The sequence below is a fragment of the Homalodisca vitripennis genome, chromosome X (genome assembly GCF_021130785.1).
Source record: "Homalodisca vitripennis isolate AUS2020 chromosome X, UT_GWSS_2.1, whole genome shotgun sequence".
Lineage (NCBI taxonomy): Eukaryota > Metazoa > Arthropoda > Insecta > Hemiptera > Cicadellidae > Homalodisca > Homalodisca vitripennis.
Window position 1 is genome coordinate 98,446,565 of NC_060215.1, and position 13,156 is coordinate 98,459,720.

Here is a 13,156-nt window from a genome sequence, read left to right on the forward strand (position 1 = left end):
TTTCGCCCCTCTCCCTCCCCCCCCCCCCCCACACGCAATTCAAACGGTTATATAAATTGTTAGGTTTAGAACCTTCAAACTCAAATCCCACGCTGATTTCATGCCAAGGAAGTCAGTCTCCAGAATAAAACCTATGACATATTAGTGGTCTTCTGGAATCGGTAATACTCATAGGTCGGGAAATAGTGCAACGTGCAAGCTCCCGAGACGAGGTCAACTTAGTGATAGTGCCACGATGTTCAGGATAGTGGTTGCAATTATTCTCATTCATCTGAAACTGTAGCTGTGAAACTGGAGAAGGCTGTCCCTTCTATGAAGGTCAAGAAGGCTTCAGAGTTAGACGAGATCTCCGTCACATTCCATATCAGGAATGCCTTTAACTCTGCAAATGAATGGTAATGCCAAACGCGTTGTAGCCGTCCTTCGTGGGCCGGACCTTCTCTCGAGCAAGTTTAATAACTAAATGAGAGATCGTACACTGCTCTTTGGAACATGGGAGGAACAGCGTATGGCCGAGATCACTTCAAGGTAATGATTTAAGGGGGAGGGAGAGCTAAAGTGAGGTCATTGTCCACGAGAAGCTATTAAATTTACTATATTTCTTATTTATTTTATATCAGTGTATAAGAAAATTGAATATTTTCAGCTAAGATATCATAACTACCCTCGCCGTAATAAATCAAGTCTTGTAGTTCGGCAATATTATTTATGCCCAATAATATTTAATAACCTAACAGCTGTTAAGAACTGTAACAGAGGACATTCTCTTAGAACTAAATTAAAGAACTTGCTGTTAGTAAAATATTTTCATTCTTTGAAACGGGTTTTAGCACCACCCAATGTGACTAGTAATATTTATATTAACTTATATTTAGCTCTCACTTAGAATGGCTGGTATAATAATGTTCTGTTGAAGCCTGTTCCTCTATCGGGTCTTCCTGGTGCGGAAGTCTGATCGGACACTCTTAGGAAAGGCTGTAACCGCAAGAAAGAAGTTTGTGCAATTCCAACAGTTTTTAGGCTAATGGTGGCTTCCGCTTACCGTTCCGAATGTTTCATAGAAATCTACTGGTTTGGTTCGTTTATTTACAAGAAGATGAGAAACACCTGATTGCACTTATTCCTAAAACGGCATTTATGTTGCTTAAAGAGCGGCAGAATATTTAGGATTGCTTAAAGGCTCAACTAGGGAATAATATTCCCATGAGGAGGAATAACGAGCACTATGTACGTAATTTCAGCCACTTCCAGTAAAGCGACAGAGAAACCGGGGGGAGATAATTCTCCCTCACGTTTAGGCTTGATAAAGCCTTTAAAATTAAGGGGGTGGGATGTTAGTTTAACCTGTGTTGTTTGCTCCAACAGTCATCTTCCGCAGTTAACTAGACCTATCGGACCAGCCACTTATACCCCAATATCTGAACTTTTACGGTTAGCCATATGCCGTTCCTAGGTTACGTAACACATCGGTATGTATATCCAGCATAGATTCCATTGGCAGATATAAACCAGCCAGAAGTGAACTCTCATGGGACGGGAAATCGACATCCAAACCAACCGTCGCGAGTGACACATTACTCTGGGGTAGTACTGACAGTTAAAATGGTTTATTAAGTGGTGTGTGAGCAAGCAGCTTCGTGCTCAACTGATCCCTTCTTGAAAACATTAGGCTTAGCTGAATGTAATGTGTCAATGCTGAGAGTTTGGTGTATATCCTATGTAACAGCAAAGACTCCACACTACTTAAGCGTGCGTCAAGCACTTCCCACCTCATAAAAGATACTCTTGAATTATTATTAAGTAATCATTCATGAAAGCAAAAGTATACGTGAAAACAAAATTTTATATTTATAATTAAATTACACTAATAGAATATGTATAATTTTGTAATCTAAACTAAAATAAATCCTGTCAAAAATTCTGTGGGTGAATAAAAATGAAAATTACTTTAAACTCCTTAAGTATACAGAAGGTTCTCATAACAGACCAAAATCATAACATTCGAAGCCTTAGCTTGGATTGTTTAAAACGTCACGTCTTATGAAAATATCGAAAACTGGGTCCACCGTCATACCGTTCGGCCTGTAGGCTACACTTAGTCCATTAAACGAATATAATTTGATATGAATTGGGTTTTTGTTAACGGGATTGAGCTTATGTTCCTCTTCCCTACCACATTCCAACCACGTCCGCATTCGAAGCGCCTGTACATAATTCATGAGCCCAGTTTGAAGGCCGATCTGTCCAAAATATTTTGTCACAACCAGCCGATGTGAGAATGTTCCAAATTTATCGCTGGCAAAATCGAATTGTTTCAATTCGTCTTCTTTTCCCAGGTAAACGTATTCATTTTGTCTTCTTTATGTAACATGTAAAACATGTATCTAGTTTGTCATAGGTACAATCAGTGCACTGTAATGTTATAAGAAACCAAGCTTTAGTATTAAAAACAACCTAACTGTACATGCCGCCATATATCACCAGACATGTGTGTTTATATTTTAAGAAAACTCTTTGAAGGAGCAGGAATTATTGTTTTTTAGAAATTATATTATTTACAAAACACTATAAATTTTTATTTCAATTTTCAACAATTTTTCCTAAAGATACAAATGAATTTAGAGCTATGATGAAGTCTGCTTTTGTGTATCCCTCTTGTAGTGACTGCTTTCCTCATAATCGTGTCCACCCTCGTACCCTCCAAAGTCACCTCCGGTGTAGCCATGATCTTCTCCTCCGTAGCTTCCGGTATCGTGTTCAGAGCTCTCTTCGTGGTCGTGGTTCTCCTCGTGGACGGGCACGTGGACGGGGACTTTGACCGGGTAGGGGACATGTTTTTCTACGGTGTAGGGCACCTTCTTCTCTACATACACGGGATAGGGTTTAGGCACGTGGACAGGGTAAGGTTTTTCCACAGGGACCTTAACAGGGAAGGGCACCTTCTTCTCTACAGTATAGGGCACCGGTTTGTACACAGAGTAGTGTACAGGGTAGGGCTTGTCTACGTGAACTTTCACAGGGTAAGGTACGTGTTTCTCAACGGTGTAAGGGACTTTCTTTTCCACATACACGTGGTAAGGCTTCGGCACGTGTACGGGATACGGCTTGTCAATATGCACCTTTACTGGATATGGTATCTGCAAAGAAGGTATGTGTTAGTGGCAAGAATTACCGTTGTTACAGTTGTGATACCTCATTGATTAAAATTATCCGAAGGAATAAACCGAATAGGAAAAATAGAAAATTCGTGACACGTATTCTTAAGAATTCTTAAACCACTATGAATTCCTGATCCCATGAATCAGTTATGTATTGTCTACGAAAGAAACAGTATCATTTGCTCACCTTTATTTTATTGAACTCCCTAATGCACTATCCACATTTTAAACTGAATTACACTATACGAGTAGACTGGGGTGATTTACATTATTAAATCATTTTGCAATGTATTTCTAATTCGATCCTTACCATCTGGTAAATATCTGTCAACGAATTCCGAACAATATCAAAGTTTATAACGATAAGGACTAGTTTTTTAACGTAGTCTACTGAAAACAAAAAAGCCATAGTCTAGATGATTGTCTTCTTAAAAAAACTTCCGTTAATTTACGCTCTTGAACTTTGACTCAAAGATTTCAGAACTGATTTAAAATTTACTCAGAGCATTGCGTGTGTCATGTTCTACCCTAAAACCTACCACATTGTTACTAGAATATTTTAAATTATAAAAAAATCTTATCAACTGTAAAACGTGGATTTAATTAAAACAGACTTGGAAAAAGTCCTTATAATTTATGGGGAAACCGTCTAAAATTTTGTTTTGTGACATCTGGCTTGATTAATTAAAATATAAATGTGTTTGTAAAACTCTTGTCTCTTGCTGTATGTCACATCTGCGGAATGTATCAAATTAGAACTCTTACAATCGTTCAACGCGTTAACTTAAACTTTCTATCACCTTAGGTCTTTCTCACGTTTTAATATAGTGTTCTGAGAAATAAGACGTGCAAAGTAAGTGAAAAGAGAGAACAGACAGATATGTGAGACAGATTTGAAGAATAGCAACAAGTTTATAATGAATACACCGTCACAGTAAACAGATATACCACTACAAGAAACATCAAGCACGAACCGCACTAGTTGCTTTGTTATTTATTAGATTCAATGAAAGGGTTTTTAATGTGGGTTTAAAGTTAATTTCAGAAAAATGTTTGGGCGTATAAACTTTTACAAGTGATTTTCTTTGTTTGAAGGTTATTTTTGACGATGGAAGGATTGTGAAGGAAACAGGATTTTTCCGGACATTTGCCATCGTTAAGTGAAACAAGAAAACAGTAACACTACGTTTCGAGATCTGCAATCTGATCTCTTCTTCAGGTAAAGAACTAACCTAATACATAATTACAAACTAGGTTAAAATAAACAAATCTTACTAAAGCGTTGTGGCACGCCTGAGTCAGGAATCACAACCTACATGTTGTATGTCAACTTCACTAACACTAAAGACATGCACTTAATAAAAAAACTATATAAAACACCAATCATTAAACTAAACTACGGAATACAGGTCACAATATGTCTTCACTCGTCTACTAACCATTTACGACTGACCAGAGGGGGTAGCCAATGGTAATCGTGACGGCCGGCTAAAACAAGATGGCGGAAATACAAGGGAAGGGGAACAGGAATGGGCCCTTTCGTTATTATTGGTTCATGCGAGATGAACTTCTTAAAACCATATTGTGACTCCGCATTGGTTTATTGCAAATATCCGATCCGTTTGATACTTTTGGTATTCTCTTTAGTTCATTTTTTAGAATTGGCAACCAAAGCGGCCTAATCTCGACTGATGGTTGACTGATTGGTTGGTCTGCCAATTTAATGTATGTTGCCTCAATTAATTTCCTTTTGAAGAAATGTGGTTCCCGATGTATTATGTGGGCTTCATCCCAATTCATATGATGGTCTTCGGACCAACAATGGTGTGCAATTTTTGACTTTTCTGTGAAACCCTTTCTCGTGTTTTCTTTGTGTTCTTTTATCCTTATGTTTAGTGGTCTTTTTGTCTCGCCTATGTATTCCCTATTGCAGCTACATTTTATACTGTAAACACAGTTTTTGGAATCCTGTGTGACATTTTTTGGTTTTGTTTTTACGAGACTTTGTCTAAGAGTGTTGTGTGTTTTAAACGCGGTTCTAATGTTGTACTTTCTACCTACTCTTCTAATTTTCTCCGATAATCCCGGCACATAAGGGATTGACATAAACGCAAATTTATCACAATTCTGTTTTTCTGACTCAGGAATGATTCTTCTGGTTCGTTTGCACTTATTAATTACTAATTGAGGGTATCCATTGCTTCTGAGATCCGATTCAATTTTCTTAAATTCTTCTTTTAGTCCATCTTTATCTGAGCACAAGCTCTTTGCTCTATCAAACAACGAGTAGGCTACTCCTTCTTTGACAGATTTTTGATGGTTGGATTGATAATTTAAATATTTTCCTGTGTGTGTTATCTTTCGAAAAACAGTTGTCTTAAGGACATCCCTATCTCTTAATACACACACATCCAAAAAGGGAAGCTTGTTTTGGACTTCCACTTCCATTGTGAGGCGGATGGAAGGAGAAATACTATTAATGTGATTCAAAAAATTATTTAATTCAATGTCTCCATGAGAAAAAATAACAAAGGTATCATCCACATACCTCCACCAAATCTTCGGTTTGAACTGAGCTGAAGCCAAAGCTTTTCGCTCGAATTCCTCCATAAAGATATTGGCGAAAATAGGAGACAGTGGAGAACCCATTGCCATCCCCTCATCTTGACGGTAAATTTTACCCTCTAACTCAAAATAATTGCATTGAGTGCATAGTTCTAACAGTTCCATAATTACTGGCACGGGAAGTTTAGTTCTATCCTTTAATGTTTGGTCTTCTTTGAGACGTGATTTAATAATTCCGAGAGTTTCTGGAACTGGTACATTTGTAAATAGACTTTCGACATCAAAACTTACCAGTTTGTCAGTTTCAGTCAACTTTAGGGATTTTGACTTCTCTACGAAATCCCTGGAATTTTTGATGAAAGAGTCAGTTTTTCCTACCAATGGTGTTAAGATGTCCAAGAGGACTTTAGACAATTCCCTGCAAGGTGAATCACGAGAACTAATGATGGGCCGGAGAGGGATGGTAGGTTTGTGGATTTTGGGAAGGCCATACATATGGGGGATTTTGGAGTGGTGAGGAGTTAATTTAGATCTAAATTTATCTGAAAAAAATTCTTTATGTTTTCTTAAGGTTTTTGCTACTTTGCGTTCAAATGAATCAGTCGGGTCTTTATTTAAAACTGTATATTTGCCAGTATTTAAAGTTTCCGCAATCTTTTCTTTATACGCTACTGAGTCAAGTACCACAGTAGCGTTGCCTTTGTCGGCAGGTAAGATTTTGACCGTGTCATCTTTCCCAAGGATCGACCTGGCCTTTTTCTCCTCTATTGTTAAATTGGGTTTTGTGGGAGGAATTTTTCTGAGTAAAAGACTGGCCTCGCAGCGGAAGCGGTCACCCTGTTCCTCAGGTAACTGTGAAACAGCCGACTCAATTCCAGTTACGAAATCCAGTGCCTTTACCGATTTTTGTGCCACAGAAAAGTTTAAACCCTTGGATAATACTGATATTTCCGCTTCATTCAGGATTTTCGAAGAGAGATTGATTACGTTTTTATTATTTGCATCCGTATTCACGTTGCCATCCTTAGTCAAATCACATTTTTTAGGCCTAATTTTTTCCAGTTTGGAGATTTTCTTTTTCTTATCTGTTTCAGAAACTTTTATACATCTATTTTGGATGCTTTCGAGAATGTTGTTGAATTCTGTACCGATCAGTGTTTTTAATTCAGTTTTTTTACACTCAATACTATTTTGGAGGAGGTATTTTTCACGATGATGATATGCAATTCTTTCTTTAAGTAAAGATTTAGAAGCAGAAGACAAAATTTTACTGGCTTTCCTACTATGAAAAGGAGTTTTTAGAGTTAACCCTATAGGCATAAGGTCTTCAACCTTACATTTATGCAAGAAAGTTAAATGATTAATGTGTTTAGTTAATTTAAGATGCAAGCTCTCAAGGTCTTTGATTTGTTTACTGGTTCCGGGTCCGTACCGAGAATCAATTCTTTGTTTGAAGGTTATTTTTGACGATGGAAGGATTGTGAAGGAAACAGGATTTTTCCGGACATTTGCCATCGTTAAGTGAAACAAGAAAACAGTAACACTACGTTTCGAGATCTGCAATCTGATCTCTTCTTCAGGTAAAGAACTAACCTAATACATAATTACAAACTAGGTTAAAATAAACAAATCTTACTAAAGCGTTGTGGCACGCCTGAGTCAGGAATCACAACCTACATGTTGTATGTCAACTTCACTAACACTAAAGACATGCACTTAATAAAAAAACTATATAAAACACCAATCATTAAACTAAACTACGGAATACAGGTCACAATATGTCTTCACTCGTCTACTAACCAAAGTGATTTTATCTGCCAATTTTGCTAGTAATTTTACTTTAAATGCGGAGAGTCGTATGTATAGTCGGCTCTTTTGAGAGTGGCGAAAGGCCTGCAGGGCGATTGGACTTAGTATGAGTGGTGAGTTAGAAGGGGTGGATAGGGGTCTTTGTTGATTTACAGTGGCGGTTTTGAAGTTTTACCATCCCATCCTTTGTGTTGTTTAAAGTAATCGGTATATGCCAGTTGAGATGGGACATACTTTTGACTTCACCCAACCAGATCGTTTTGCCTTGAAGTATTGTCTCGTTAGTAGCTTGGATTAAAAATAATTCGTTCATTTGTCTTTTCTCTGATTTACGTACTATGAAGAAATGACAACGCCGCCAGTCCTATATTGCGCGTTTCCATCGCGGAAACATTCGTTTCCTTCCTATTATAATGATAACTTATGAAGACATGATACAACAACAAATGCGGGCAGCAGTAAACGTAACCTGTTGCATATTATGTGAATCATGTACATGTATAAGGCCATTCCCACAAATTAACTGACTATAATTTAATTATTGTCATACAATTGTTTAATTTATAGTCCAACCCCAATGCAAAGAGACTAAACATGTAGTATTTGTTTTAGTACATTGTAATCTCGGTATGTTAGCTACAAAGAACAAAGGTAAATTGACATATCGCTTCCATAACTTACAGCGATGCATATGACATCGTATATAAGGCCTATAACATTTATTACGCCAGGTTATTATGTTATATACCAGGTATCCGTTGTTTGTTTCCCTAAACTGATGAATGGCATAAATAAAAACTTTCAATTCAATTAGGATTATCAATCAAAGATGTTGCTTTTTAGATACGGTAATATAAAAGTTGTATTCCCTTCCAGAAATAGGGAGGCAGATTCGAATTAAATTATTTAAAATGTGACCACTCCGCTTATTATACCTTGTTTTAGAGGAATTGTACAAACCAAAGGTCCATTTTATAAATGTGCCATCCACATTCAAAGAAGTACTCTTTTTGAGATTTACTTAAATCCTAAACAATCGAATTTTGTTGTCTATATTAATAAAGCATAGTTAATCTAACGGGTATTGTATACCCTTTTTAAAAGTGAAGCGCCCAACATCTATATAGTACCCTTTGTTTGAAGTTTATTTTTGACGATGGAAGGATTGTGAAGGAAACAGGATTTTTCCGGACATTTGCCATCGTTCAGTGAAACAAAAAATCAGTAACACTACGTTTCGAGATCTGCGATCTGATCTCTTCTTCAGTTAAATAACTAACCTAATACCTAGGTACTATATATAGTCCCAATCACTCCAATGACTAGTGACAAGTCGAGTGTACCGGTCTGGCCTTACAACTGTATGTTGAGGGTTGTCACAACATTAAGTGTACAAAACAGCCCTAAGGCTTACACACATGCAACACTACAAAGTGCGAGAGTACATTACACAATCAAAAGTCTAATGACAATCATAATAACAATGCTAGAGCATTAACACCAAACCGAGTTCTTTTTACCTTTTAACAATGAAAATATATTTGATCCGTAAATATGAATAATTAATTCCATAAATGTTTACTTACATTTCGATCATATATTTTTACATAAGTGGCAGTGATGTCAATCAATATTTTTATTTCAATTCAATCTTCTTAAATGAATGCCAATAATAACAATCATTGTTTGTATTTCAATCACACTTCTATAGATAAATGTCAACGACTTGAATCAATACTTGTATTACAATTGTATGTTCATAAACGATGTCAATGAATTGAATCCATACTTAAAGAAACGACGACACTGATTTGTATATTAACAAGGAGTTAGAGGTCCTCGAATTATTAGACCAAATGAACACATAATCACACAGCTCCTCATTCTTGTATATCAGTGGACTTTAATTGAGAATTACCTTCTTGTAAACGGTGTAGGGCTGGGGCACGTATTCCTTGACTGTGTAGGGGACTTTTTTCTCAACGTACACTGGATAGGGTTTTGGCACGTGGACGGGATACGGCTTATCAACATGAACCTTCACAGTGTATGGTACCTGGGAAAGATTTCACACAGAGTAGTTCTTAAAAATAATTTACAAACAATTGCTTTAAAGCTAAACTCATGTTCAATAGACTAAATCTTATATTTTTCAAAAGGTCGATCTACAGTATAACCTTCTTTATTTTAAGATTTTACCTATGACACTAGAGTGAAAACGGCAACATTAAAAATAATATATCCTTTATTAATACTGTATTATTTTGTTATGTTTTAATATAGTTTTACCTTACAAAGACATTTCTAGTTTGAAGGATAATGTAAAAACAGTTATACATACTGTGAAGAAACTGAATATAGTATACACTGAATGCCTTAAAAATCAACAGCAACAAGCTGATACAAATTTTAACATGCCAGTTTCTTTTTAACACCAAATTTTGAGTAATTAGTGTTATTTATCTGAACTTTAAACAATTGAAACCTGCAAGATGTGAGGTTAAATAAAATAAAACTTTAGTGGAAACGAATTAAATGCTTCACTTGGCTATTAATTAAATGCCACCAAATAATACACGGTTTGCAATAAACACACGCAATACGTACGATATTTAAGGGTTGTAAAAAGCACATATGTGTATATAGATACGTATATGATCTTTCTGATAGTGACTGTATCATATACCTTTACCAAATAATAAGCTAAAATTAAAATTAATAGAGTGTTAAAATTTCAGTATGATGTTCATTGTAATCCAATATGATCTACAATTTCAAATAATTTAAAACCGTTGTGTGAAATTAACAGTAAGCTTATTTTTGTCTTGTTAGTAGTGGTCAAATGTGAACTGGAAGTTGTATACATTTGTAGCCACTGTTTTTAAATCAATCTTGATTGCCAATGTTGCTGTCACTTTTTATCGTGTATAAGTTTAATTGTAATTATTTTAAATTTTAATGGCTAAATAGCTACGGCTAAAAATGTAAAGCTTTAACATGATTAGTATTTTTTACAGAAATGTGTAATTATATCATTTATATTACTTGCTTATCATTGCAGGAAAGGGCATGTACTTTAAAAACACATATTATGTTTCTATGCGGTTCAATTGCAATTCAATCGTTAAAGCAATAAATTAACCACAATCAAATTTACCTACCTTCTTGTAAACGGTAACAGGATAAGGCACTGGCACCTTCTTGGTAACAGTGACGGTCTTAACATGGTGGTGATGTTCCTGAAGGTCCTCGTGGTCCTGATAGCCGTGGTAGCCGTGCCAGCCGCCCCCCTGGACACTCCCGAATACCACACACACTCCTAGAACGACTGCTAGAGCCCACATCCTGGTCAACACTGTGCCACACTCCTCCACGGCCAGGGTATACATACAGCGGAACCTCCCGTGCGTGCCAGTCTTGCGTAATCCTACACGGTGGCTACCCAAGATCTTCCACCGATACGGTGCTTCTCTTCTGGAATGTTATAATGAGTGCGTATCTTGTTTACACGTGCTGTTCGTGATGATCTACTTTTTGACTCTTCGTCAATTCTCTCCAGTGCATCCACCACCTCGGCCGGGATGGCTATATACTTCCAAGGTTAATTTGTGTGAGTTTTTGTACCTTTTCCTCAGAAACTATACGGAACCGAGAAAATATGAACTCAACTTGCCTATCAGTATTAATTTTGTTACACTTGTCTTACATCTTTGACCTGGTTTTTTTTAAAATTAGTATGATGTTTAGGATGTTGTTACAGAATGTCCAAAGATTAGTTGTAGCTGTTTTAAACATTTTAAATCAAACAATTTCAGTAACCCGTATTAAAGTGTACACTTAATCTCTCTTACAAAATTAAAAAAAAATAAAAACTGTAACGATATATAGTAGATCCTGAAATAAGGTCCATGGGCAGTAAAATTCAAAACTCTTGAAAATGTCATGTTGAGTCAAAGTCTCCAGAAACACTTGCATGACCTACATGTATTTTTAGAGCGGTTGATTTAATCTTAAAATCACAATAAATATTTCTCCAGGTAATTAAAAGTACGTTATTAGTATATACAGCCGTGATTAAATTATGTATTGGGGTTTTTAGCTCCATGAAACTGGAGTGTTTTTTTTTTTCAAGGTTTAATTATCTCAACTTTAAAAACAAAGTTGGTTTTGTTATACTTATATGTTTCCAGACAGGCATTTTAGGCTCGTATTTTACACAAAAGGGGCTAAAAGTATAGAACTCTTCTTTAAAGTACAGCATTTTTCCTTGAGGATTTGTGCGGATGGCCAAACACTATGAAGGGACACATCTATACGTAAAAAATTGAACAGAACGTCGCGAAATATTTGTGTATTCGGCAAATATTTTTTGTACAATGAAAACTACGTTTTATTTTACTTTAATTGCATTTAAGTATGTATTAAAACACAAATTGCATTTGTTTTAAATTGCCATTTATTACAAAAATATTTTGCAGGGCTGTTTTCCTTAGTAAATTATTCGTAATTATCTGCAGTAAAGCACAAAGTTGTCATTCTAAAAATAAAAAATATCAGTTATTACACGTATCGTTATATGTCTGTTCAATGGAATTAAAAAATATCTCGAGGTTTCACCCATAAATATTAATATTTTCTACGTACAAACTCACCATTTTATAGTTATAATACTAGTATAATAAATAATGAACAATCCATTCCTTTGTTACCATCAAAAAGTGTTTGTAAAACATGTCGCATTGTATTTGAACATGGATTATTATGTGTTTTAATTAAGCATGAAAAATAACTTTAACATTACAAATATGATATAAATTTCAGTATTTGTATTTTTAGTACAAAATCTTTTAAATAAAATGCCATGACAAATTGTTAAACAACAACTTATTTTCTAACAGTATCGTTGATAATAAATTAGTGTAATGTTAATATATAATGTGGTAATAAGCGTTCATATTGAGGTCTTCATGTTGAATATGATCAACAATTTCATACAAAATGTGTCCTCCTGTATGTTTGTCCGACCTTTTCATAATGTTAACTAGGGAACAGTCTTATTGTCCCTTATAGGATAGGAACAGAATCATGATTGTTGTTGTTGAATATTCGAAAAATATTCATTAAAACAATCCTTGTTCATATTTATAAACATTTTTATACAATTTTCTCTACAACTTTGCATTCTCATAACACACGATACTCACGGAATATTGGTGTCTCATCAATGAAAATCAATAAATCCTTCTCATCTACAAATTCTCTTTATATATCCCATATTCTGTATAGAAATATCTGTAAATACTTTCCTGACAACCAAATATTCAACTCACCGTCAATATATACATGTAAGAAACGCTCGAATGAATGGCTGTATCTTATCAGTGCGGAGGAGGCCGAGGCAATTATCACGGCTGACAACAGACGGACCTGACTTTTGACCCTGCCTCCCCCCTCTAAATGCCACTTCGACAGCACCGATGCCTCTATGGTTTTCTCCTATTTTATACATTTATTTTTTATTTCATAACATTTCGGCAAGAAATCTGCTAGTAATAGGTTAGGTTGTTCTGCGTGTTGACCTTTTGATCTTTAAAATACACCATTCCTTAATTGTTTTTCATCTC

At 35.6% G+C, this 13,156-nt stretch overlaps 1 protein-coding gene across 1 annotated transcript; it reads right to left on the reverse strand.

Annotated features, from left to right (window-relative positions):
• Positions 1-2,554: 2,554 nt before the first annotated feature.
• Positions 2,555-12,738, reverse strand: LOC124369732 (proline-rich protein 4-like). Its single transcript, XM_046827795.1, has 3 exons — positions 10,694-12,738; positions 9,451-9,588; positions 2,555-3,137 (listed from the first exon to the last, which is right to left on the reverse strand). Exons 1-3 carry the CDS (start codon positions 10,919-10,921, stop codon positions 2,625-2,627), a joined length of 879 nt encoding a protein of 292 aa, XP_046683751.1. The 5' UTR covers positions 10,922-12,738; the 3' UTR covers positions 2,555-2,624.
• Positions 12,739-13,156: the final 418 nt, after the last annotated feature.

Excerpts from the sequence above, each read along its gene's own strand:
- LOC124369732 (XM_046827795.1), bottom strand. The coding sequence starts at position 10,921 with ATGTATACCCTGGCCGTGGAGGAGTGTGGCACAGTGTTGACCAGGATG. Across the intron at positions 9,589-10,693 it reads CTGTTACCGTTTACAAGAAG|GTACCATACACTGTGAAGGT; the intron begins GTAGGTAAATTT and ends AATCTTTCCCAG. Across the intron at positions 3,138-9,450 it reads CCTACACCGTTTACAAGAAG|ATACCATATCCAGTAAAGGT; the intron begins GTAATTCTCAAT and ends CCTTCTTTGCAG.